Genomic DNA, 27,897 nt, shown 5'->3' with positions numbered 1-27,897 from the left:
TTTATAATATAGTTCCTGGTAACATTTGCCCTGAGAAAATCTTGAGAAAGAAAACACATAAACCAGTAATATCTTTTTATTAAATACCTCTTGAAACACTCATTGTAATAAAATACACTGGATGTTGCAGTATGATATTTGCATACACACAATGCTTACAGCAAACTCTAGACAGCATCAGGAATTACAAAAAATAAGGCAAGCCCCAGAAAGTGTGCATCCTCACTACCTACTCTCAGGCCATTACAGAGACAACTGTGTTTACATTTTTAGGCTGTTCCTCACAGTGTTGCCTGGACACCTGTTAGGCCAGTCCCCTGTCTCTCCCACTCCCCACCCTTGCTGCTCCCGTGACTTGACCTCACAGTGAAATTCTGATGATGTAAATGGAGACAGTGTCACAGATCCATGGGGCAGCAGTTTTCCCCCCAAGAAGATTCTGAACTACCATAATGTTTCCAATAATTTAACGTTGCAAGAATCCAAAGCATGCTAATGACCTGTAGCAATGCTTACCATGTCTTCTATCTTGGTCAAGAACGATGACGCATCACCCTCCAGCTAAAAAGTCACAGCTACTGTAACATATTCTTTCTCTCCATTCATTTTAAGAAACTCAGGCAGAAGAAAAGATAACATGAATTATCAAATACAGGAAGAACAACTCCTTCATGATAAGCTAAGTTTTTCTATTCATGTCTATGATTCTTTTTATCACTTAAATGCAAGTTTAAAGTATGAAGGTATTCCATCATTCACTAGTTCAAAACAATAAACCTTCATCTTTCAAGTACTTCTTTATAGCTGAAAAAGAGACTGAAGAAAGCAATGTTATTTCACAAAAGCAGATTTTTTATTATTATTATTTCATCTTACTGAAAGAACTGTATCATGAGAAAAAAATGAAAAAACATTCAGGCAAACTTTTCAACAAAATAGATTTAAAATGACTGCTTTCATTTGTACATGGTACAGATAGACAGGTGTGACTACAAAACAGTTTAATCCCTCTAGACTGAGGTTAGTGAGAGAAACATGAATAGCAAATTCTTTTTTGTGTGTGCATATGCATATATGCATAAAAAAAATATTCAAAGAGTTAAAACCCACATCGTTATAAATACCAAAAGCTGATCATTAACTACTCATACACTTTATTCTTGTACTTAGTACCATTACCAATGGAGCCCTAACTGGGTCATAGTAACTGCTACGTAACTGTCAACACATTAGAATTCTTACTTAGAAAAATGGACCATGTTCTGAATTCAGAACATCCTAGTTTTGCCTTTGTGGACACATCTTCCCTTCTTCAGTGACATTTCGGGGGGGGGGGGAATAAAAGTTCTAAGAATTATGTTTTGGAATAAATATTCACAGCAAACTGCTAAATGGGAACATGGCTGCTGCCAACTGCTCAACTGGTAGCCCTGTACCACTTGCTAGTTCATGTCATTTCATTCTTCTTTATTCATTTAGACATTAAATCCATAATAACCTTTCACGTTTCCTTTACTGGACTGAATGTTCAGGAAGTAAGTAACCCTAGAGAACAGTGCAAAAGGAGGGACATACAACTGCATTTAACAGCTTTATTTTGGTATCTAAGAGAAGACTGAAAAGATTATATTTTTTTTACTATCTAAATTATGCAACATAGGCCCCAATATACTTACAAGAGCAGGGCAATGAAACTTGGAAGAGAAGTGTCCCATACATACTGTTTTGTTGGGCAGCCCTTCTAAGAAGTTAGGATTTCATCCATGGCAGCCCATGCACTGAAGAGAGAGCATGAGGGGTTTTTTTTTCCCCAAATACCATTTTTACAATAGAAGGCTAAGCTCAAAAACTAGAAGGTAATAAAGTTAAAAAACAAAACCGGAAACTAAAACAAAAAAACCAGCACCTAAAGAACAACTACGCCCCTGCAACCTAGCGGCCATTTAATTATTTGTTGAACTTAGATGATGGAAATCCCATTACCATATCCTTAAGGTTTCCCTAGTCTAAACTACAAGATACAGTACTACATTCCGAAAACCAGTATAGTCAATACTTTCAAATCAAAGGAAAACAGTCAGAACAGCAACGATGAGCATGGCTGTACCATTCAAGCAGAAATAAAGAAAAATAAACTTAAAACATAGTGTTGAAACGTCTACTAGTTAGCCTTGCTTACATGAATTAAAAAAAAAGAAAAGGTTTCAGATTTTATACATCTTTTTTCAGCCAGGTACATTTACTTGCAACCAGTAGGCACTCCACCAAAACACAGTATTTGCAATCCCCATCTCTTTAACCGAGAGAGATTACTTTGGCCTCAGTATTGCTATATTACAATTTTCCTGCTTCAAAACATGCAGTTCATACATTTTACAGTTTTACTGCCATAGTCGATGCATTCTGGCCCAATACACTCACAGCAGGCGTTGTGAAACCATCGGTATTTGGAAGCTCCCATGGACTCGCAAGAGATCTTGCACTGATGTATTGACATGCAGTCATCAAAATACACCACAGTACACATGTGTTCTAAACCAAGAAGGGGGAAAAAATTTGGTTTAAAAGGTCTTAAAATATTTTTAAAGGTTAGTTAAAAATCAATTAAATGTGCAGTTTTTGAAGTAGGATTGCAAATCATCATGACTATGAGGCATAAGGAAAAAAAAAAAAGGCGATAGTGAAAGTAGAGAGAAGAGGCAGAGAGCCAAGGTACAATCTATCAACTTCAAGTTTTCAGTGTCTACAACTCAACCTGTTGTCTGCTCTCCTTCTGGATTAATTTATTTCTATATTCATGGGCAAGAATGTTTTTGGGTTTTGTCCCCCAGTTATGAAGGATACCTTCTAAAGTGTAAGGATGGGCTATGTCAAAATAACAAGCAGGCATGTGGCCACTGAAGGTAACATCAAGATACCACTTTCACAGTTGCCAGCAGTTACTACATGCTATCATGAAAAAATTCAGGTTTAGAGAAGTTATTTAAAAACCACCAAACCCCATTTATTTAAGTGTAAATGTTTCCACCTTTGCTCCTGTTATGAGTTTGTGTGGTGCGTTTTTTTTTGGTAGCGGGGGAGGGGGCCGCAAGGCCGGCTCCTGTGAGAAGCTGCTCGAAGCTTCCCCGGCTCCAAGTCGGACCCGACTCTGGCCCAGGCCGAGCCCATCAGTGACGGTGGTAGCGCCTCTGGGAGAATGGATTTAAGAAGGGGAACCTGCAGTGAGTGGGGGGAGTGGGATGTGAGAGGAACCCCTCTGCAGACACCGAGGTCAGTGAGGAGGAAGGAGGGGAGGAGGGTTTGTCCCTGCAGCCCGTGGTGAGACAAGACGGCAGGCTGTCCCCCCCAGCCCATGGAGGGGAGCGGGGGAGTGGAGGCCCCCAAGATGGCCGTGACTCCATGGGAAAGCCCGCGCTGGAGCAGTCTGTGACTGAAGGACTGCAGCCCACGGAAAGGATCCACACCAGAGAAGTTCGGGAAGAGCTGAAGCCCGTGGAAAGGACCCACGTTGGAGAGGTTCTTGGAGGACCATCTCCCATGGGAGGGACACCCTGGTGGAGCAGGGGCCGAGTGCGGAGTCTTCCTCCCCCTGAGGAGGAAGGAGCGGCAGAGACAAGGTATGATGGACTGACCCCATCCCCCATCCCCCGTCCCCCTGCACCACCCAGGGGAGGAGGTGGAGAGAACCGGGAGTGGGGTTGAGGGCTGGGGGGAAGGTGTTCCAAGGTTTGGGTTTACTTCTCAGTGTCCTTGTTTTGTTTTAATTGGTAGTCAATGAAATTGATTTTGTTTCTTCCCCAAGTTGAGCCTGCCTTTTGCCCATGACCATAAGTGGTGAGCGATCCCTCCCTGTCTTTGTCTCGACCCACGAGCTTTTCTTTATATTTTCTCCTCATCCCACCGTGGCTGGGGGGAGTGAGCGAGTGGCTGCATGATGGTCTGGTACTGGCTGTGCTGAAACCATGACAGTCCTTTGTGGCACCAAACATGGGGCAAGAACGGGGTTGAGGTAACTACAGTCATTTTTGGCAAGCCAGACAGGAGACAGAGATATAATTTGAGATATAAGGATAATAATTGGGAGAGGTAACGGGCAAAACATGGACTGAACAATGTCAGTGAAATACCCCTGGGAATTTTGGTTTTTGTAATTGTGGTGGAGGAACGATTGTGTGTATATTGTCCACTTTTGTTTGGTATTGTGATGGTGATTGTGTTAATTTTGTTATGGGGAAGGTTTTTTTGTGATGTGAGTGAAGTTTGTGATTTTAGTGATAATTCTTAAATATGTGATCTGCAGAGGTGAGGGGTGGAAACAAAGGACTGTCATGGTTTCAGCCCAGCCGGTTACAAAGCACCACACAGCTGCTTGCTCACTCCCCCTGCCCCCGTCAGGATGAGGAGAAAATACAAAGGCAGGCTCCCGGGTCCAGATAAGGACAGGGAGGGATCACTCACCACTGATGGTCACAGGCAGAAGACAGGCTCAACTTGGGGAAGAAACAAAATCAATTTCATTGACTACCAATCAAAACAAAACAAGGACACTGAGAAGTAAACCCAAACCTTGGAACACCTTCCCCCCAGCCCTCAACCCCACTCCCGGTTCTCTCCACCTCCTCCCCCCGGCGGCGCAGGGGGATGGGGAATGGGGGTTGGGGGTCAGCTCCCCACACCTGGTTTCTGCCGCTCCTTCCTCCTCGGGGGGAGGAGGACTCCGCACTCGGCCCCTGCTCCACTGGGGGGTCCCTCCCACGGGAGACAGTCCTCCACGAACTTCCCTGGTGTGGATCCTTTCCGTGGGCTGCAGTCCTTCAGTCACGGACTGCTCCAGCGCGGGCTTTCCCATGGAGTCACGGCCATCTTGGGGGCCTCCACTCCCCCGCTCCCCTCCATGGGCTGGGGGGGGGGCAGCCTGCCGTCTTGTCTCACCATGGCTGCAGGGACAAACCCTCCTCCCCTCCTTCCTCCTCACTGACCTCGGTGTCTGCAGAGGGGTTCCTCTCACATCCCACTCCCCCCACTCACTGCAGGGTCCCCTTCCTAAATCTGTTCTCCCAGAGGCGCCACCACCGTCACTGATGGGGTCGGCCTGGGCCAGAGTCGGGTCCGACTTGGAGCCGGGGAAGCTTTGAGCAGCTTCTCACAGGAGCCACCCCTGCAGCCCCCTCCCGCGCTACCAAAAAAACCCCCGCGCCACACAAACCCCTAACACGCCCCCAATCCCACAATATTCTTCAGCCACATTAAATGACAGAGCTAGAGAATCACATTTTCCTCAACTTGAAACTGCACACTTTTTTTCTTCTTTTTTTAGCAATATGATCAGCTTTACTATTGATTAAGAAACCCCTTCTGCCTAAGTGTTGACTTTATTTTTCTAACATCCATGCAATTATGTGGAATGCCATGAAGTTTGGCACTGCAGCCTCAAACTGGAGCTGAGGCATTCATCACAACTATAAAACAAAAACATCCCTCCCTAATCTACTTCCAATTCTCTAAGCTGACAGATTCTACCAAGTTTTTTCTGCCTTGACTGGGTGATTACACTGTAACTTCATTCATTCTCCAAAGGACCTCGACTGCATCACATTTACCCCCAGTGTAGCTTGGTACACTTTGGGGTAAAGCACAACTAAAAGCTGTCTGCAAACATGAATGTCTCACTCACACACATCAGACAGATTTGTGAGCGGGAGATGTCAAAGGGCTTTCTAGCCTATTACTACTTACGGTGCATGGATACCAGAGAAACATACTGACCTACATTCCAACATGGATTACAAAAATATAATCCAAACATAAATGGTAAATCAAGACAGTGGGGGGCTTTTTAATTGGAGATAGGGAGAAGGGCAAGTAACCGAAGGACTCTCAGAGCAGTGTAGTTGTTAACCATAGCATTTATTCAGTCTCTTAACTGCGAGCAAGTCTTGAGAGGCTGAAGTGCACCAGAACCTCCTGTTCAAAATATTGGTGCCCCATAGGTTAGCAGCCTCAGCAGTATGCAGATCTCATGGCACATTCTTAAGGTGAGGTCCAAAGGTGAGCTGAGGCCAGCAAGGGTCTCTATCACCTTACAAGTCATCAGATCTATGCAGCCAGTTTCCCCAGTAGATGACTTCTGTGGTGCCCGTGCTTTTGGGCACGTGACAAGGGACAACAGAACATACAGGAGAGCACAATGTACCCAACAGCTTTTCTGTGGACCCCTCCTCCTCCTCCTTGACATCTGGAAACCCTGCCTACCCTTTTAAGAATTATCATTTGTTAAAACATGTTTGAGGGAACCCTGACCACTCTCAAACTATTTTACTACTACCTAAACAGCTGCAAGAGGGTGACAAGACATGCTGCCAGCCCACTGAAAGCAAGTGAGTATTCACTGCCTTGTTTAGGCTCTGAACTGATGTACACATCTTGCAGACATCACATACAGTGCAACAGGCAATAAGGATCTTGGGGAGGAAGTGCAGACCCATAGCTGAAGCAGTTTTCTGCTCCCAGAAAAGCTGTGCTGCGTTTAATAAAGCTGCAGTTGTCCAAGAAATTGGAGTACCTGAAGTACTGCTGGGAATGTCAACAGAGTACACTGAGGCTGTGTAAGTCCTGTCCCATTCTTGGCACCTCTACTTCTATGACCCCTTATAATAAAGCCTGAGGCACAGCAAGCAGAGGAAGAGAGTTCTCAGAGAACAAAACCTCTGCCTAAAACCAACCAACATATCTACAGCTTCAGTAAGGGCACTTTATTCACAGAAGGGAGGAGGAAAGAGCATAACAGAAGCTTATGCTATGGTGCCACGTGCAAAGAGGGACTGGCCAGGTATACACCTGAAGTGCTCAGCCAAAGCTGAAAAGTGGTAGGGAGATGCAGCCACCACATCCTCAAAGGCAAGAATCCACCCATCTGCTTATGGAGAACGTAAAAGAACTTGGCCACATTTCATCACCAGCCACAAAATTGACAGGGTCCCAAGAAGGAGCACACACCATCCATTCCCAGGAGGCCCAGACATTCCCAGGTATCTGTCCCCCTCACTCCTCACAGGAAGTTTTCAGTGGAAGGGTAGGGTGTGAGAAAGTAGAGGTTAGTCTCCAGGCAGCATTCCTCATGAAATCTAAGCACCAGTGAGTGTCTAGTCAGTCATCCAGTTCAGTGCTGGCAGGCAAGCACAGGAACCTTACAGAAGCTTCTCTAAGACATTCATACTTTTTGTACCCTCTTGCTTAATCCTAGTTCACTCCTTTGACACCTTTTTAGTAGTTTTCTTCTCAAGTTTGACCTTAAATGCAATAGGTAGGGTCAGTCTTCGAAGGTGTCAGCTGGAGGCACAGAGCCTCTGCCTCAAAACAGGCAATCCTGGCTAATCCAGAAAGATTTATTCCTTGCTGCAAAATTGGCTTTTGAGATGTCATCTCCACCTGACTGACCTAGTCTCTGGATCAGCTTGAGAAATCAAAATGACTCATGGCTCTCTCTAGATAGTAGTGGAACAACTCTGTAAAGAAACTAGAGTCCTCTCCAAAGGGTTGCCAGAAGTGCTCACTACTATCATGTTGATCACTTGTAACACGCAAAGGAAAGCCTACAGTAGGTCAGGAAAGCTTGTCAGAGAAGTTGTGCACACTCTTGGGGTGGGCTAGCTGCTCCCAGCGGTTGCACGCTGTCTTCATGCCAGAGGATGACCAGTCCCCTCTGTGTTAGGAGACATATGTGTTCACCTTCATGTTAACCTCATCTGTGACAGCCTCATCTGTGTTAGTACAAGTTCAGAAGTCCTGGAGAAGCCCAGTTCATCAGCTAATGCCTGCTGAAACTTGAAATAAACCTCTTGTGGAAGAAGAGCCTGTGACTTCTAGAACATAAAGATCAACAACACTGAACTGAGACTAAAGACATCTCTTGGGGGGAAGGAGGCCAGAGGATGAGCAGCACCAGGCCCATAACCCTGGCAAAACCAGATGACAGCAGTCAGGTCCTGTGACACTGGAGCAACTGGTCTCCTCAACCACTCTCCCAGGACTAAAATGGGAACCAAAGACAGACCTCAACCTTATTAAGGTGGCAGTAACAACAACCAAGGACATTAATCTTGACTGACTGGAGAGTGGAGAATAAAGTTTATTTCCACCTGCACACAAGACAAAAGGATTAGGTCTTAGAGGACAAGTCCAGAAATGCTGGTCTGGGGAGAGGACAGACTGTACACGGCAGGCCAGCGCCAGCAGTAGATCTGGCTGGTTCCCAGTAGCTCTTGTAAGCAGCTGGAGGACATGCTCCATGTATGTGCTACCGAACTGTTTCTGAAGTCTTGCTCACTCAGAGACTTGCCAGATCTGAATGAGTCAGATTGGCCAGGGTGTACTTTGTTCATCACAGGACACTCCTGATCGCCACCTCAGCAGTGTCTGCATGCCCATGTAGAGGCTGAATTACTGAAAGCAGCAGAGCTCCTCACCTCAAGCACTAAATCCCTCTTTATAGGCTGCAAAACCAAGAGTTACACAGGGGAAAAAAATACATACCTACAGACTCAGTTGGGATCCAGGGATCCGGGAGAGCACTTAAATTGTTTCACATACCTGATTATATAGCCATCACTTGGCTCCCTCAGTATAGATAAAAAGGATGTTACTTAGTGCAGTAACAGCTCTTTCATTTGCATGTTGCCAATTTTCACACAGTAAGGACTACAGACTACAGGTGCGGGGAGGGAGAAGAATGCAGCAGCGTTCTTTTTTTTGCAGAACATGAGTTTCTCACCTTTCCCCCCCTCCAATTCATACTCAACAAAGGCTGTGTAGGAGAAACAACAATCAAATCTAAATTCAAAATGACCAGAAGAAATGGACTCATGTTTCTATCAGGCTTTGCTATGATACTGTCTGTGCTGCAAGTCAGATCTGTATTGGTGCACTATGAAGGAATTCAGTGACTTGGAGATGATAAAACAATTCAGTACTTGTAAGTTAAGGAAAAATGCCTATCTACAAGATGAAAAAACTTTACCAGTTAATGACAATTCCCTGTATGCCACCTTTGATTTAAGTTCAGTTGTCTGCTGGTCTGTTTATCGGTAGCTCTAAAAATACTTTAAAAAGGTAACTGTCCATCCAGCAGCCATACCATTTTATGCCAATCAGAACTTATAAAAAGAAACATTTAAAAAAAAAATCTTCCTAGAGAACCTACAGAGGTAGATGCCACTTTACTAGATTTCTAGCTCTCCTCTACCTGGCTGACACTGGAGGGGAGTGGAAATGCAGAGTGGATGCCATCCCCTGTGTCACCTAGCAGTTTAAGTCAGAAACCCTTAACTACAACACAGATTTTGTTCCATCAGTTGCCAAAAGAGTATCTAGTTCCCCTCTCTCTCTCACACCAAGGTCCTGTCATCATCTGAAACAACTAAGCTTAAACATCTGAACTAGCAGTTCAGAGCTCTGAGGGTATCAGCTAAAAGTAAAGCAAAAAGAATAAAGTATAAATGTAGCTCTAGATTAATAATCATTGCAATTCCCTCTGAAGTAGCGGCTCAAATGCCAGAAACTAATGACACAAAGAACTACAGCAGCTCCAGCAGCGCACACATACTTTGGCAGCTAAAACGTTAAAAAGTCAATTCACAGGAGGAAAGGGAAGACACTCATTAAGATAATAACTGGGAAGTTCAAGGTCTGGCACCTGGGCTCGCAGTAGGCTGGGGCAAGAAAGGAATGCTTTATATCCCACCGAACCACAACTCCTCCCAGATCTACAGCCACCCTCCCCGGACTGATGGCTTCACGCCACTCAAGCACAAATCTTGTGGATTCCCGTGGCTGGTGCTGCTTTACCTGGCACTCACCCAGAACTGCACTGAGCAAGCCTGGCACCCTGGACCAGCTTAATGGCGATCCCTGCATGAACATGCATTGAAATTAAAATCAGAACTGTGTTACATGACATGACAAGGGGTATTCGTAGGCAGAGCCTTTCCAAATTTTGGGAGGTATTCCAGAAGACAGCACAGAGACTACTGTGCCCTTACCAAAATCTACCTCTCATTAGCTCCTCTCCTTTTACAGGCAACACAATAGGCTGCTCCCAGCATACCGTGCTGGAGTGAAGCATGCAAGAAGCCACAAAAAAAACACAAATTGGACGAGGCACAGCACTGTAAAGGAAACATAAAGCATCTGTGTTTCTGCTCACAGGAATATTCTTTCAAATCCCTGAATGTCACGCCCTTGAAGAAAACTGCTTAGCAAGTCACCTTAAGGACGTCTCCATTTGCAAGATCTGCCCTTAAGCCTAGTAGCACATCTGGGGAGAAGGAAAGGGTAAAGAGATGGTCTCCAGTTTCTTCCACTGCAGGCTATGCTTGTATTTACTGCAACTGAGCACGCACACATACACACACACAGACCCACCCTCCAGTGGTTCTTCCAACACATGCCAGCTTGTTAAACCACACCAACTTGACTGTGTGACTGAACTTTGAATGGGCAGAAGCCATCAGACTCCAGCTACTTCCTGGGCTCCCTCTCTGTGCCCATGCTCACAAGGCTCTTTAGCCCTTGATCTACTACCCCTCCACCTTTTGGTTACTGCTTCCCCAATAAACTCATAAAAAACACCATTAAAAACAATGCCACCCCATGGCTCACACAACATCCAACACAAGAGGTACAATTCCCCAGTTGTCCTTGCTTCCACCATAATAAACATCAACTGACCAAAGCCAGCAGCCAACTTTTCTTTCCACCTTTTTCTCTTCCCAATTCTTGAATCATCCATGTTTTTATAAGCAAACTTTAATATCACTTCTGAAAAAGCAGAAGACTACAAAGTTATCTACATTGTGACCAAGAAAAGAGAGACTCCTCAACAGGCTTACATATTCAGATACTTAAAGGATAGGATGTTGAAAGTCATTTTCTATGTTTTCCAATTCTTCACTGATCACCAAGATGGAAGAGGCATAGCCAATGATTATGAGAACAGCTCTGACATTTATTTCTGTTCTGTCTACTGAAGCCTGAAAACCAGTGGCATTTGGTAACTACTTCTGAATACAACTGTTGTTTTTGTACTGTCATCATTCCAGTGAAAGCTCTCTCAACCTAATCTCTAATACATTCTTAGTAAATGAAATCAAGGAGACTTTTGACTAAGAAAAAATTGCAGTGTTATGCACTTGTCTGTGTTGTTAAACTCAAAACTCCTCCACACCCTTGAGATGCAATTCAAATTCCAAGTTTAATCCAAAACTATCATTGGCCCATCCTGTTGGTATGGTAGTAAAGGACTGTAGTAAAGGGCTGCAGTACCTAAGTACAATGGGATATATTCAACATTGTTCTAAGCATAATTTTTTTTTTCCAAGTATAATTTACATCTTTAAATATTGTAGCGTTGGCACACAGGGCTTTTTGTGGTTTGCCATGTAACATGGCTTTCTGCATAATTCTCATAATGGCGAGCAAGCGTTTTAATAATGTCAAAGACATATGAATGAGATGCTTTCTGACCATCTGGTTTCCCAGTTCTGGAATTAATTTATTTTTGTCACGTGAAAAGGAAATTAGAAAAGTTGCCATTACGGTCCCATTTAATCAACAACTGTCCTACTCAGAAACGTAACTAGGTCAAAGGCTCACAACAGTATGGAAAAGCAGCATGTCCATCAATTAGGGTATCTTTCAATGATAAGATAAAAGAGCTATCACAACAACAACATATGGGGTTACGAATATTTCCAGTGTGTGTTGGGAAGGAAGTAAAGCATTAATTACACTAATAAAACAAATCAGATGCTCTTTTCTCCCTGATAAGCAGCAATTTCACTATGAACTTTTTATGAGATTCTTTTAAGTCTGATGTAATGATTTACAGGGAAAAGTATTTCAGAGTTAGTATGAAAACCAAGAAGCAGAGAGTATTTTTCTTATGCCACTACTGTCACTACCTCAAACTTCTCAACTCCCTGCCCACGCCCAGCAAACAATATTCTGAAGTCTGTCCTCTAAACTGAAGGTGAGAATATAAAAACTTGATATAAATTAAGAGGAACAAGTCCATAAGTTGAACCCCTGCCCCCAAATGGCTTATTTTTAAGATTGTCTGTCACATATCCCTCCTCAACATAAAGAATGGTCTTGCTAATCTTACTCAGGTTTACTATTAATCGTGGATTTCCTACAAACCATCCTTTTAAAGAGTTCAAGTTATGCCAGCTCAGATGGAAGAAACAAACATCTACTCCACATAAAAACGGTTTACAGCATGTGGCTTTCTCAAACCTCTGAAGCCATGCGTTTCAGTTGCCTACCTCTGCACTGATACATGATTTGGATTCAGTTTTTTGGTCTGTCCTGTCTCCTAAGCTACAGGTAACCGCTTCAAAGTCAAAGAACATATTGTGCCAGTGTGCATGAAATAATGTGAACAAACTGCCTCATGCCACAGAAGGAATTACAGAGATAACAAACTTATGTGGTTCAGCATCTACTAAGATCATCATACACTTTAACACCATCTTGCATGTTCCTCAATACTTTTGCCTCACTCTCTTTGTGTAATGCTCAAAATTAGACTGAACCTTTCACACTTTTTTATGGGAAAAGAAGCAGCGAGCACAGACAACACTGAAGGTGCACCAAGTAGGCTCCTGGAAGAGACAAGAGGAAACACTAGGAATTTAGACACTATACTCATTACCTTTGTCACTAGAGTAAGGTGTGTGGACGTTGTTGCTTGGAACAGAGACGTTCTGATGCTGTGGCTGGTTCACGGTTTCTAAAAAGGAAACAAGGTTCTCATGGTGCGACAGTTCTTCTGCCACAGGGAAAGAAACGATATTCCAGTTCAGCTGAGTATCCCCTTCTGTCAGTGCCCGGAAAAGGGAAGGAATTGGTTCATGCAACTCCTCGACAGTACTCTTGGATGTTGGAGGTGTGTCACTGTAATTGCGAGGATTGCACATACCTGCAGAGGAATGAAACAGTAAGTTACACAAAACTCCCTAAACTCTTCCCCTTGAAACAGGCGGGAATATTTGGAAAATTAAAATTGCCTTTTTTTTTTTTTTTTGCTAAGCAGAACAGAGCCCTTTTATATATATTTATCCCACTCTTTGCTCAATAGCAGATGTGCTACCAAATACAGCAGGATAAGCTTTCCATAACAGCAGCTTTCAGATCTCTGCAGACTTCCACAAAACACACCTGCAACTTTTGAGAACCAAGTGAAAAGAAAAGCCTCATCTACATGGCACTCTCCTTCCCTTTTTATGCTACCATTACAGTTTAGAATATGAAGAGTTCAACAAAAGGTTTGTTTTCCCTGGGAAAAGAGACAAAGCACAGCATAACCGATACTAGCATAAATCTGGAATGAAAGTTTATGACTGAAGGAAGATGGTATCTTGACAAGTCCTGAGGTACATGAAACTTTTGATCACAATTCAAGTATTCGATCTCACCTGCTGCAGCAGTGCACTAGATCTTTTGACATCTGCCAGGGGTGCAAAGATCAGTATCAGGAGGGAGAAAGAGTCTGAATTACTTTACCTGCTTACAGGCAGCTCAGATGAACTTCATTTTGCTACTTAGTTGGAGGGGTCACTACAGGCAAAATGCTTATTTCCAGGTTACCTCTTCTTTATTTTTCAATGTCTTTTGTGGTATCTTTTTTGAAGCCTTGTAATCCTCTTGGCCACTCTCTACAAAATGCTTTTGTGATGTGCAATGCAGGTGCCAGTTTGTCATTAACCACTTGTCATTAAACACTAACATTTATTACCAGCAATGAAACTGAAGGGTACCTTGATTTAATCCAAACATTGAAACAACCAAGATTAAAAAGAAAAGTTGTGCCTGCATAGGTATTTAAACTCAGAAGCCATAAAACACTATTAGAAATCACCTGGCAAGAGACAGACAAATCCGTTTTCCTCATGTATATCTGGATATCATTTTGGGTAGTTTCACAGATATAGTTTTAGACAGCTACAGCTGCAAAGCACACCAGTCCTTAAAGTCCCTTGTATCAAAGCAGTACCAAACATAAATGTTCAAAGTCTACCTGCCCCACACTAGAGAAGCATCTCCTGCCCTGCAGATACATTAAGATGCCAGCTTCAGAAATTGTGTTTAACTAGAACCCTATACAAAATGACAATCTCTTCAATCTAGGTAGATGGATTTCCACAATGATCAAACCAGAGCAAAGTTTGCCCATGATGATCAGCATGCGATCTGGCAGATCTTAAGCAAGTGGTTAGCATTACCAGCATTTAATAATAAAAATAATACAAGATAGTCTGCTCCTATAAAAAGGTGAGCCAAATGTTGAATAGAAAAAAAAATAATCCACTCCTCCAAACATCAGGTCATGCTAAAGAGTAATGCCATTTATGCAAACTTTCTACCGTAAACAATTATTTTCCTACTCCTCTCAGCTAGGTTTGTTCTTCCCAGATGCTCCTGGACTCACTTCTTCAATCAAAAATTTCTGTCCTTGCATTATCACCTTTTAGTAAGCACTTTGAATATTCACTCTACAATTGCAATAAATGATGCTGTCGTGGTTTAAACCCAGCCAGCAACTAAGCACCACACAGTTGCTCACTCACTTTCCCCCCACCCAGTGGGGTGGGGGAGAGAATTGGGGAAAAAAAAAGTAAAACTCGTGGGTTGAGATAAGAACAGTGTAAGAGAACAGAAAGCAAGAAAATAATAATAATAAAATTACAATAATAATAATAATAAAAGGATTGGAATATACAAAACAAGTGATGCACAATGCAATTGCTCACTGCTCGCTGACCGATGCCCAGTTAGTTCCCGAGCAGCGAACCACCTCCCCACCCCCCTTGGCCAACTCCCCCCAGTTTATATACTAGGTATGATGTCACATGGTATGGAATACCCCATTGGCCAGTTTGGGTCAGCTGTCCCAGCTGTGTCCTGTGCCAACTTCTTGTGCCCCTCCAGCTTTCTTCCTGGTGAGGCATGAAAAACTGAAAAATCCTTGACTTAGTCTAAACGTTACTTAGCAACAACTGAAAACATCAGTGTGTTATCAACATTCTTCTCATACTAAATCCAAAACATAACAGTATACCAGCTACTAGAAAGAAAATTAATTCTACCCCAGCCAAAACCAGGACAGATGCCCACCTAAAATTTAATTAGGAAGATACCAAACCAGCTAAGAGTTTTGTACCGAGACATCAAGAGACGTATACTTTAGTTGATGTCATTGTATTAATGTTGTGAAATTGAAACCAGCAAGCCTTTTGAGAGGCCCCCTGTCAGGCTGGATTCACAAAATAAATTTCACTGATAAGAAGGACACACAGGAAAAAAAATAACATTAAGATTGTTCATCAAATCATTGCAGAATGTTTACAGTTTGCGTACCTATCAATCTAATAAGAAAATAATATCTTAAGATGGTACCAAGAAACCTTTGCTCATAGCTTAATGGGTAACTGATCATTCCACAAAGATCCTTCCCTATTTTAAAAAGTATTTTGATTATAATAATTATATTTATAAATAATAAATATTATAAAATTGTAGCTTTGGTTAAAACAAAAATAAAAAAGCTTAACTTATGAGCAACTAGTAAGGCACAAACATGCCTACACTACCACTTTGGAGTGGATGAGAAGATGCAGAAATGGGCTATTGAAATGATGGAAGCAGACAAGCCTTTACATGAGGGACTAGAAGAGCTTAACGCACAGAGCTTAGAAAAATTGGGGAAATAGGAACCTGTTGCTGTTCTCCCTACTCCAGTGTCTTTTTCCCTGTCAGAGAAGGGAGAGAACACCCACACAAAACACAGGGCATCAACTGAGCATCAGTAAAGTTAGTGCTGGAGGGCAGGAGGCAATTCCTGACCTCAGAACAGACGTGACCTGAAAGACATGACAACCTACCTTCCTTTACATTAGACATGATCATCTTGTAAAGAGACTTAAGTATCACCTCAAGTATCCACAAAGAACTGTCTCCAATAAGCTGGGTATGGCATGCACTCCTGTTTCCTCATTTGAATAAGGCTATGGCAAGGATGACCCTACACTGAAGAGAATAGGACCATACCATAGAACCAAGAAGATCTGAGGCACCCGCAGAACCATCAAGAGATGTTTTAGTTTACTCAGTACTAGAAAACTGAACCTGAAACCTCATTAACTTCAGCATAACAGTGAGTAATATGCAGATTTAGAAAAAAAACCTGTGTGTGGACTTTGCTTTTTTTCCTCACAATCCCAAAAGGTAGGTTCTTCCTCTCCCTAGAGGAGATAGGCACACTACACCTTGCTTTCTACAGCAGATAATTGTTCTGAACTAGGGAAGTAACCTACTATATTATTCCTCACCCCTATGACTGAATATGACAACAGTGCAGTTTAGTATTACATTACAAAAACCAAGATGACACTGCAAGGGCAAAAGGGATGGGGAAAAAAGGAGAGAGGTTTTGGGCTTGGGTGGTTTTTTTCACTTTTCAAGGATCCCAAGATCAAATAGAAAAAACAAACTCTAGGGCCTCTTTCTAAATGTATACCCTCCACAAGTGCAGGGGCTGAGAATACTTTATGCCATTGGGAAGAATCACACATACACAAGACCACACCACTCCACTGCTCACTGAAAGACAGTAAAGCAAAGATAAGCTAGCCAGAACCAAGCAAAAAGCAGGATAACAGAAAGCATATTCACATCGTGATGGAACAGAAGAAGCAATGGACTGCACTGAAAAGGAGCATTTTGACACTAATCATTGTCATGATTTCAGAGAAGACCCAGCCAGCCAGAGAAGCTGAGAGCCGGTACAACACTCAAGATGCATTCCTTTCATGGAAGCTAGAAGGATTTTAAATGGCAGCAGAGGGAGACTTCCAGCAACCACAGAGGATGAAACTTTCAATACATTTAAAACAAGAGACAGAACTAGAACACATCCTCCTTAAGCAGAGGCAGCACTCACTTGCAAATATCTGGGCACTCTGAATACTACCTTTTAGTAGTAATGCTGTTGTTAAGACTATCATCTAATCCTACAGTAAGAGCTTGTGTGCCTCTTTCTTACCCTCCACAAAGAGCTCTTTTTGCAAATAAGAGAGTGATAAAAACATTGGGCCATGCATGTTTACTACTAATCCCAAGGATTCACAAGGGAACTCAAACCTAAATTGTCTCTGTGCAGTACCTGTCAATACACTTTACAGTTAGAAACCCCCATACAGCATCCAACCCCATCAAGCAGGTGCTGCGTAGTTTCCTCAAGATGACATTTCAAAAAGGAGTTTATGTTTTAGAAACAAAATTAATACTCAGTTATGATGACATTAACCAAGCAAAATCTGGATTACCGCCAGTTCCCACTCCATAGAGCAGATACAGCCTTCAAATGTTTGGTTCTCCACAGTTAATTTATTCAGTACCTGAAGAATGAGCTGTAAGATGTTTAAAGCACAGATTCTGGACTGATATTTTACTTCTATTCTAAGAATGTGAGCTCAGCATGTGGCAGGAGGAAGCAATTTAAAAAAAGAAAACCCCAAAGAAATGCAAACTTACCAACACAGTCACAGCACTCATCCCAAAGTGTGCCCAGGCAGAGCATGCACTCCTTACAGCAGGAACAGTTCCCTTCCCCAGGGCGGCACTGACACAGCTCCTGAAAACAACAGAAACCCATTACACTGCAGCAATCCCAGATGTAAAACGCTAACACAGCAGAACAATTCTTCTTCAAGCTACAACTCAAGTTACGGCATTAAAAAAGCTTAGTACACTAATATAGCAAGTAAACGGTAAAATAGTTCCAGCCAAAGAACCAATCTTAGTTTACAAAAGGATCTTTTGCAAGGTTTTTTTTTTTTAAAAGGTGAAATTCTAAAGACAAATCCGAAGTCAAGAAGCATTTAAAAAGAGAAAAAATGTTATTCATGGGAAAGGTGTGTGCTTTTCTACGTATGCCTGAATCTACAAGTTCTTTGAATGTTTTTCCCATCACAACAGGAAATTCAAAGAAGGAAGTTTCTTTATATATAAATAGTGCACATATGTTGTAATTTAGCTAAAAAAAGGAAGTTACTATAAGCAGCATATGCATACTCAAGAAGATACACATCATCTATAATCACACCTATTCAGGGATTCTAAAAGGAACTTATTTGGTTAAGTCATCTGACCACAGAACTTTGTGGATCTCTGAATGCTTGTTACACATTGCGCTCTGCCTGCAGTATTAGTGACCAGATTATTTTTCACCCCCCAGGTCTAGCTGATTCATTTTTGCTATTATGAAAACAACCCTCCACCTTCCTCCCCCCCCATATCAGCATATTGGGATACTTCCAAGATTTCTGGAGCCTCTAGAAAGTGAAATGGTATACACATGCATTTTTCTTTAACCATTATTAAGCTAAAAAAGATGGAAAAGGCATGGAAGCAAGAAGACAAACCTCTCTCTTCATATTACCTAAACCTGAAGGCACTGGTTTAGCAGTCCAGCTGGAGACATACACTTGTGGACCCCACAGCACAGAAACAGACTACATGGATGAAGGAAATCTAAAGACCGGGGTCTCTTTCCCTCTAGCTCAAATCCATACTATTAATTCCAGTTTGGCTGAAAGACTGTGGCTACCTGACAATACTATATGGGCTTGAATCATGCTGTAGTGTAAAACATGGACAGTCATGAAGTCACATTGGTTGTCCTGTCTAAGAATTTGGTTTTGATTATGTCTGTCTAACTATCACATTATGCTCAACTGGTGAGAAAACAAAATCCTGTTACTGGAGACACTGACCACGGGATCCTACCCACCCCCAGCTTTACTGGAAGAGCCATTGGCAAACCTCTGCTACGCACCAGACCAGGAAGATGACACCCATCCCCACTTCTTGACCCCGTTCTCCACAGACAGGGGAGAGACATACTGCAGCGTGGGCGGGAGACACACACAGACAGGAGAGAAGGGCAGGAAGATGGTTTGGCATGAAATTCTCCTAACCTGGAGTCACTACCTGAGGCTCCAACTCAGCTAACCACAGCTGGGTCAGGGACACCACACCTTACAGGCACACACAAACATCACCCAAAGAGTCTTTCTGTAGCACCTTAGGAAAAAGCCAAGGGGGCAAACCTCCACTTTTTAAGTAAATCTTTGCCCGATTTCATTAAAGATCAGGTAGAGGAGAAAGGAGGTGTTTTTACAGCAAACATCAGGAGCGCACTTGCTAGGCAAGGCAAGGCACAGAGATGCACCTGATCGTGTATGACTCCCATTCTATCTTTATTTTGCAACACTGGCAACTGCAAATGCCTGCAGCCTGTTGAGCTGCACAGGGATCACCTCCCTCTTGCACCAACTCACGTGGGCCCACGGAAGACTGAAGAGTGCATTTCAGAGGGTGAGGCCAAGGTGAGGTCTGGCTGGGAACAGGGCTTAAGAATACAGCAAATGAAGCTTCAGGGCTCCCAGTTCTGGACTAAAACTGAACAAACCCCCAAACCTGCTGCGGACGTGCTACAATGTATTAATGCAGTATAAATTAATTAATCTGTTATTTTTCCATTCACTTCATCCTAGATCACAAATCTTCTTGAAGCCAGCAAAGAAACCAAATTCACAAACTATTGCATGTTCTACCTAATACTGAGAAATGCTGTTGCCCCTGCTGAGTGATCAAGTGTGAACTGCTCCACATGCATTTCTGCAGTATGCAGTCTTAGTAAGTCTTGATTTTTTATTTACAGAGTGGAAAATTACCAAGATCTTTTACTTTTTCATCCTCAAAGTTTAATAATGTCACCTATTACTATGCTGTTTCCAAGTGAAAGATGAAAAACAGGCTCATTAATGAAATATACAATTTTTTCCATAAGAGGAGACACCACAAACTTAGGAAGATGACTTATGTGAATGAATGACGCATTTCTAAAATATTTATCTTAGCATTTGATAAACAGATTGTGTCAGCCTTGAGAATAAAAAGCCCGAATAAAACAACTTTAAAAACAACCATAAGTACTGTTACCTTGGCCAGAGAATAGTATTAATACATACTAGCATTAAAAATATCCTATATATTTTTTCTTCAACAGCAAAACTGGGCAAATAACTTCATACTTATTAAAGACATTGCAACAGCAACAAGCCAGTATATGGGAGGAGGCGAGTCTCCATAAACTATTAAATGTAATGTATGAATCAAAGCCAGAAAATTCAAGAAATTTAAGTTGTTTCAGTTTTATAGATTGCACTAATCTAAGAGAATCTAAGAGAAGAGTACTCTCACTGAATTAAATGTAAATTATACATTTGCAACATAATAAAAAAAATGCTGCTTAGCGCTGAGAGATGTGAGCACTAGCTTGGGATAGCATCACTATACCTACCAGTCTTTCAACAACTTCATATTTATAGGAAGGGCTTACGAGCAGTGTAATTTTTTATTTTATTCCTTTTTTTTTTTTTTTTACTTACTTTTTTGTTTGTTTTTTTTTTACTTGGAGGGGGACGAGGGAAGAAAGAGCAACCTAATTAGTCTTCTGCACAGTTCTCCAGCTCCCTCCTTCTCAAAGTTCGACTGCCTCTTCAGGGCAATAACTGTATGTTTTTCCATATATGTGTTTGCACGTACATGGTTTCCTTAACTACTCTTGAGTCCTTCTGCCTGACTCATCCACACTGGATACTTGCACAGGATACATCTTTTTAAAAGAATGCTTACATGAGACACGGGTGAAGCAAGGCAGAATGAGAAATGTTCCTTGTTGATAGCTGGGGGTGGTGAGGCGTCAGTGGAAGAAAATATTACTCATAAGTCAACTTGGCAACTTCCCAAGCTGAACTACTGAAGGTGCATCGGAGAATGTATTTTGCTAGGCAAGAAATAAGCCTCTCAGCCTAAAAATACAGCATTAAATAGGAAGCAGGCATGTTTGTACAATAAAGATACTTCTGCTCCAGAGAGCGAATAAAGATTTTTACAAGGTATTTAACATCTGCCTTTTTTCAAAGCTTTCTTGAAATGACAGAGACTATTTTCTCAGTGCAGTGAGAAACAGGACCTGAAGGCATTGGCAACATCTTTGTGAACTGGAAGGGGGAGTGAAAGAAAAAGAGCTAATGTTTTTTCCTAGAACAGTTTAATAACAGAAAATCTCCTGGAAGCAAACCAGCCAGAACTGTTTTGTTAACCCAACTGCGTTATGTACTACAGCTAAAACATACACACTAAAAGTAATTTTTGAATGCCTAAGCCCTGAAGTTAAGGAGTGGTGCTTATTTCATACGACAGGGCTAAAAAGTCTTGGAAATCCTTTCAAGCTGACAAGTTTGTACACAAGATTAACAGGAGGCAAAGGCGAAGAGAGATTTTAGTTGGAACAATACTGCACCAGCTGAGGTAACTGCAGGCATGTAGCGTTCTGGACAGAAAACACTGTATTCTCTGCAAAACAGCCCCTCTTTAGAAGGATCTGAAATCCATGCCTGAACTATAGCACCATTTGTTTCCTACACACAGCAGTAGTTTAAAGAGCTGTTGCAGATGAGACAGCAAAGTTCAGCTTCAGCACAACATAGACATACAAGCCTGACTACTGCAGGTAGCTCTGCACCACAAGAGCCAGCCTGGGACTCACCTCAAACCTGTTTGCTATCAACAGTTGTGGGAACATCCTATCCTAGAGGTTTCTGCCTTTAAGGATTTCCTCCATGTTGCAAGGACACAATATAGTCCTCCACTCTGCCCAGCGAGCATAACTGGCCTTGTCATCTCCTCCACACATGGAAACATCACAACAACCCATGCACCCAAGTCAACAACAGACGTGCTAGAATACACACATCGTGTGCAACCAGGGCTCAGTGGCCCACCTGAAAAGCAAAGTAACAGTCACTTATTGACTTCAATGCCCCGGTCCCAGAGACATGGGAAGGAGCTACATCCAAAGCCTTCAAGGAAGCTAATTTTGTGGTCCCAGTCTGCCTACATTCCCAAGTCTTATCCACAACTCCTTCAACAACTACAGGAAGCCACAAAGTTTTTTTGTGAAGGCTAAGCTTATACAGAGAGATGCCTCAAGCTATTTTCTTACAGGTCTTTGCTTACAGAAAGACAAGAAGTAGACTACGAGAGCACCAATGAAGCTACAGCCTCAAGATGTACAAGGAAAGCTGAATGCAAGTTGTTGATCTCATGCTCTGTTCTGGATCTAACAAAATAAATATTTATGTAGGGACCACCCTCAAGCAAAGCAGCTCCTAAGGAGTGGCAGTAATGACTGTACTGACTTCTAGCCACACTGGCAAAAATATTTATGTTAACCATATGCTTTTTGAGAGAGCAGGTCTTTTGTCTCATTATGTCTCTAAAACAGGCAGCCTCACTTTCTGCACGCAAATGCAGATGACGAACATTCACATTCTGTTTGCTCCCCCAGTTGTCTCCAAGTGACATTATCCTGGTTTCAAGCCACGGATTTTGCTGAACTAGAACAGTTTTAAAAATAGGTTAGGGAAAAAATATCAGTCATGCGATAGTCAAGCAAACTCACTCACCACAGTATTTTATTTTTAAGTTCAGATTTCTCTAGAAGAGTTTAGAGGGGAAAAAAACCCATTGATATATTCTACTTGTATACCTACCCAAGAAATAACATGCACTTCACATACCAGTGCAGCGCTTCTGCCGCAACAGTCCTGCAGTTGGTTTGGTTTTTTGGTTTGTTTTTTTTTCTTTTAAAAGCCAAGAAGAAAGATGACAACTGCTTCAAGGTAAAGCTTTAGGAGTCTTCATATCCACAATCAGAGTAGGCTGACCTGATCTGTTCTTCTACAAAGAATGAATACTGACTGGTATGTCAGGCCTGTTTGCAGGAACAGAGCAGCCAGATGGTGAAAAGGAACAACAGCATTCCCCTGTAACTGTACACAATTCACGTGGCCTGGGTTACTTTAGGGTCTTGGAGAATTGCATACAATTCTGATTTTAGGGAAAAGGGATTCCACATCACCTGTACAAAGTAAGAGAGAACACACCTACAACAAGTAAAGCACTACAGGGGTCTGTGCATGCAAAGGGCTGCATCGCTACAGAGATGCCAACATTATCCAAGTAAAGCACAGTTATGCGAGGCACCTCCATGCAGTGCTGAACCTCAGCCATCTTATTCCCAGACGAGGAAGGACTCCGGTAGCATTAGCTCCATTTCTTCCTGGGCTGTACTCTATTCATACTAGCTCATAAAAATAAAGTTTAAATGCTAGGTGTCTCAAGCTTGACTCAATAAAAGGTAAGTGATTACTTGAGAAGGAGATGTCTGTGCTTTCATGGATGGTGGACTCCATCAATGACACAGGAAAAGCAGACAATACATCTTCCCTGTTTTCCCCTTCATCTGGACCAACAGCTTTCCCCTGAATTAACAAATTAGTACCACTGCACTTGCTAATTAAGTGCCTCGTACATCCAATGCCACAATAGCATCTTACTTTTTAAAGGTTTCAAGCCTAGAGAGGTGATTTGAAAAAATGCAACAGAAAGAACTTCTAAGTGCATCAGTTTGTCACAGTGCACAATGCCCAATGTATCAGCAAAAACACCGGCATTGTCGTTGAAAAGGTAAAAGTCAAAAGCCTCTTTTTCTTGCTCCCGTATTTAACAACTCCACAAACCATAGTGGGGCTAGGAGAACCAGCAATTGTTTTTGGTTTTTTTTAAAGCAACGGCAATGCAGAAGCCAGAAAGAAGACAGTTCAGCCTACAGTCAGTCTTCCTTCCACAGGATGGATTTGTGAATCTGACAAGTATTTTTATTTGTAAACCAGCCAAATTTTATACGGAAGTAAATGAAATGAAGTAAATGTGGAAATGCTTCATGCCACTTCTGTATCACTTTTTAGACTGTGATCATACATTTATAGTAAGCATACTAGCACGTTACCAGCATATGATATTTCTGCTCTTTACTATTGCATTTCCAATCTACAAAGAGGCAGCAAGAAACAGTATCTTTTAGAGAAGCTGCAACTGACCACATGAAAGCTCCTTTTTTTCAATATCGAGTCAAGAAGCATGTTCAATACACCATTAGTAAATAAATACTTGGTAGTTACCAGACTGCTTGCAATTTTGCTAGAAAAGGCACTTTTGTTCTGCTGCACACCGTACCTCTTAACTCCTGCTATAAGACGAGCAACCTGGTCTCAGTTTGATTCTTTCACTACAGACAAGACATACAGTGGGTCAAAAGCAGCATCTGGATTTGAGTTTAACACCCATTTCCTACCAATTCAACTTATAACTATTTGGTTTGGGGTTTTTTTAGGTAGACCCGCATGCTTTCAGAGCTTGCTCATTACCATTAGTAGCCATAGGTCCCTCCTGATCAAAAAACTTTTCCAAATGCACCTCGTGACTCTAAGACAAGTTAGGTCCCTACTCATGTTAGTTCTCTCACATGGGTTTTTAGGCATCTTTTAATCGACTGTACAAACTTGATATTATGGAGAGCTTCAGGCATCAACTACTGACCCTTTGTCTGGGCCAGGGGATTTAAGAAAGTGGACAGACTGCAAGTTAAGGGGAACATCTCAGGCAGATATGGAAACATTGTAAGCACATTTGAACTTCTGGTATTGCAGATGTCTTTAAAAAACCCAACTGTTGCCCACAGAAAGCTTTCTAATAAAATGTCTGTTTTAAATTGCTGCTTGTTCATAATATCACTAATAAAGAAGAAAGAGACTGAAAATTAACAGTGTGACTGGTAGTGGCTTCTAACAATAACCCAGCAATCACAATCCTTGACTTGAAAATGTTTCCATCAAAAAAAGAAACATGCCCATATACACATGCACTTAATATTATCTATAAAATGGTTGTTAATCTGCATTTATACATGCCGGAGACCAAATTAACTTCTTTAAAAAGATACTATTTAACATAAAATAACAGTTATTTTTATCAATGGATCTTTTCAAGACACAGCTTCAGAACTGTTTCTTAAACTTTTAAAAGCAAATAAAGGAAACACAACTCATACCTGTATCAGGCATTTACTGACATCGCTAGCACAGAGAGCCTTATTACAGCCTGTTGATGACTGGATCCACAGCAGGAACAGAAGGACAGTGACTGTGGGCGCTGTGATGTACTGCCTCATGTTTCCTGCAGGTGAGCAATTTTCACAAGTACTTAGATGTTACATAGGCTTTCAATTCAATCACAAAGTTGTTGGCTTCTTTTTTTAAAAAAAACACAGACACCAACATTTAAAAAAAAAAAGTACCTGAGACTTTGAACAACATGACTTTCAAGAGCCACGCAAGTGACTGAAGTCAACCAGAGACGAGCATCTGCTACTTCAAACAGACAGAAGAACTGAGTTTGTTCAAAGCATTCCACCTTTCTCCCTTTGTGAAAACAGAGCTTCTCTGCAGGTGGTATTTGTTACAAATATAGCATGATTAGCAGTGTGCCAGTGAGTTCTTACTTGCGCTTAGCATGCAAACCCCGTCAAAAGAGGACCCTCTTGCCCTAGGCACTGTACCAATATATAATAAAAGGCAGCCCATGTTTGGGCAAGCTCGCAGTGAGCCTGTATTGTTCTCATAAGAGAAAAAAAATTGCTAATGGGGCGCTGGGTTTCTTTCTTTCTGTAACTAAAAGTGTTCTTCTGCTTTATGAACTCAACCCCCCCCCCCCCTCAATTAGCAGTATCTTAACATAAAAAAGTAGAAAAACAAGCCAACGTGTAAACAAGGCATGACCTGGACGTTTAAAGCCCGTGTCAGATAAGCCTTTCTTACAACGGTTATTAAATGCTTCTTGCTGCCTCGGGCGCACCACCATCTGTACTTACGGAGAATTGGGAGGGACGACCCCCCCCCGCCCCCCGCAAGACCCGGGGACACGCATGGAGAACACGGGATCTTCCCCCTCAGGAAAGGGTCACCGCTTACTCCCCTCGCTACACACAGAGCAAAGAAAGTTTCCCTTCACCTGGAGCCGGCCCAAACCCACCGGGTGTTGCATTCCGGCAGGCCGGGCGCAGAAGCCAAGGGAAGCGAGATGCTCGGCGGGACGAGCGATCCCGGCGCCTTTTAGCACCGCGCCGCTTCGACGGCGGGCCGCGCTCGGCTGTTACGTAAAAGGCTCCTGAGGAGCCGAGCCGGCGCGATGCCATTTCCACGAGCACCCCGCTCGGATGCGCCGGCGCCCCGGGCTGACCGCGCACGTCCCCCTTCCCCCGGCTCCCCCCCACCCACCCCCCGCCGTACTTTCGTTTCACCGACCGCCGCTTTCCCAGACTTTTATTCGGCGTCCCCAGGACCACGACCCCTGCCCGCCGCCCCTCCGCTCCCGCCGCCCGCCCCGGCGGCACCGGCTCCCCCCAACCCCGCCTCGGCACCGCTCTCCCTCCCCGCCGAGCTCGCAACCCGGGGCGGAAGAGACCCAGGAACCCCCTCCGGCCGATCGACTCACGCTCGGGTGCCCCTCCCCGCCGAGGCTCCCCGCCGCCTCCCGGGAGGCCCCAGCCCCAAAGATGGCACTGCCAGCGGCCCGGGAGGCCGGTGACAGGGAGCGCACCCCCCTCCCGAAGCGGCCCGGGGCAGGCGGGGCGCCGCCGAAAGCCGCCCCTCCTGGCAGCGGGGGGCCCGGCCTTCACCTCCTCCGGCCGGCAGGCAGGCAGGCAGGCAAGCGGGGCGGCTGCGCCGAGCCGCACCGAAACTTTCCTTCCACAAAGAAGCAGCCGCCTCCCCCCCGGCCACTGGCTCCATCCCGCCGGCGCCGCCGCCCACACCTCTCCCTCCGCGCCCCAGCCGGCGGCTGGCTCACCGGACGGCGCCGCGGCCGGGCACCCCCCGCTCCGCGGGCGGCTCTCGGTGCTCCGGAGGCGGCGGCGGCGGAGGAGGAGGCGGCGGCGGCAGCAGCAGCGACCGCGCGCCTCGGCCCGCTGCTCCCCCCTCGGCCGCAGGCAGCGCGGAGGCGGCGGCGCGGCCTCGCATCGCCCCGCCTCGGGGCACCGTCAGGCACCAGGACCCTCCCCTCGCCGCCGGCAGCGCGCCCCGGGACCCTCCGCCCCGGCGGGCGGCGGCTGCGCGGAGCGGGGTGGGGGGCAGGGGCCGGCGGGCGGGGGCTTCGCGCTCGACGCTGAGTAGCGGGACGGCAGCGGAGGGGCGAGGCGGAGGAGCCTGCTTCTGGAGGGGCTTTGAGCCGGCGGGAAGGGCGCTTCTTGCGGCGTGCGGGGCTGAGCATCCCCTCTCCGACGCGAGTGCGAGCAGGGGACAGCTCGGCGGTCTTGTGGGGCGAAATGCCAGCCCAGGGGAGCTGGCGAGGGAGGAGTAGGGCGCGGGGGTTTCGCCGAGGGGCTGCCGCGGGAAGGGCAGGACGCCTGGGGAAGCACCCCCGCACCAGAGGGCTGCGGGCAAGGCGTGTGAAAGGAGAGAGAGAGAACTGGGGGGGAACCGCCGCTGGAAGCAAGCGGGCTCTGCCGCTAGAGGCAGCCTGCTGAAGCGCTGAAGGGGAGCTCGAGCTTTGCGAAAAATTGGCAGAAGCTGTCCTGACAAAGGGCCGGCGGCGGCCGAGGGGCTGCGTCCCGCAGCCGCTGCCGGCTGGGGGAGGGCAGGGGCAGCCTCTGATGAAGAAGGGACCCTGGGCTTTCGGACAGCCTCGATCAGGATCTCGGAAACACCGCTGCGGGGGTAGTTTATCCTCCTACATGTCAGTCCCCAAGGGACAAAGGTAACTAGTTGGTCCCCAGAAGAAAAACGCCGCAGGAACCTGACTGGGTACCCAGAAACCCAGAGTAGCCCTCGGGCTTCCCAGAAGACGGCTAGACTCCCGCGAGGGAAATACAGC

At 44.2% G+C, this 27,897-nt stretch overlaps 1 protein-coding gene across 5 annotated transcripts; it reads right to left on the bottom strand.

Annotated features, from left to right (window-relative positions):
* Positions 1 to 11: 11 nt before the first annotated feature.
* On the bottom strand, positions 12 to 27,029 carry TWSG1 (twisted gastrulation BMP signaling modulator 1). Of its 5 annotated transcripts, none has more exons than XM_075023001.1 (6): positions 26,875 to 27,026; positions 25,325 to 25,469; positions 25,079 to 25,203; positions 17,590 to 17,689; positions 12,710 to 12,976; positions 19 to 2,532 (listed from the first exon to the last, which is right to left on the bottom strand). In XM_075023001.1, the coding sequence occupies exons 2-6, from the start codon at positions 25,341 to 25,343 to the stop codon at positions 2,351 to 2,353; spliced, it is 693 nt and encodes a 230-aa protein (XP_074879102.1). In that variant the 5' UTR covers positions 25,344 to 25,469; positions 26,875 to 27,026; the 3' UTR covers positions 19 to 2,350. The 5 variants fall into 5 exon arrangements, with proteins under 5 accessions (XP_074879105.1, XP_074879102.1, XP_074879103.1 ...); XM_075023002.1 differs by having other exon boundaries at positions 25,325 to 25,397; positions 26,875 to 27,025; XM_075023000.1 differs by having other exon boundaries at positions 25,325 to 25,394; positions 26,875 to 27,025.
* Positions 27,030 to 27,897: the final 868 nt, after the last annotated feature.

Source organism: Buteo buteo, chromosome 3 (genome assembly GCF_964188355.1).
Source record: "Buteo buteo chromosome 3, bButBut1.hap1.1, whole genome shotgun sequence".
Lineage (NCBI taxonomy): Eukaryota > Metazoa > Chordata > Aves > Accipitriformes > Accipitridae > Buteo > Buteo buteo.
The sequence above is the reverse complement of the archived record's forward strand: the minus strand, read 5'-3'. Positions and strand labels throughout refer to the sequence as shown.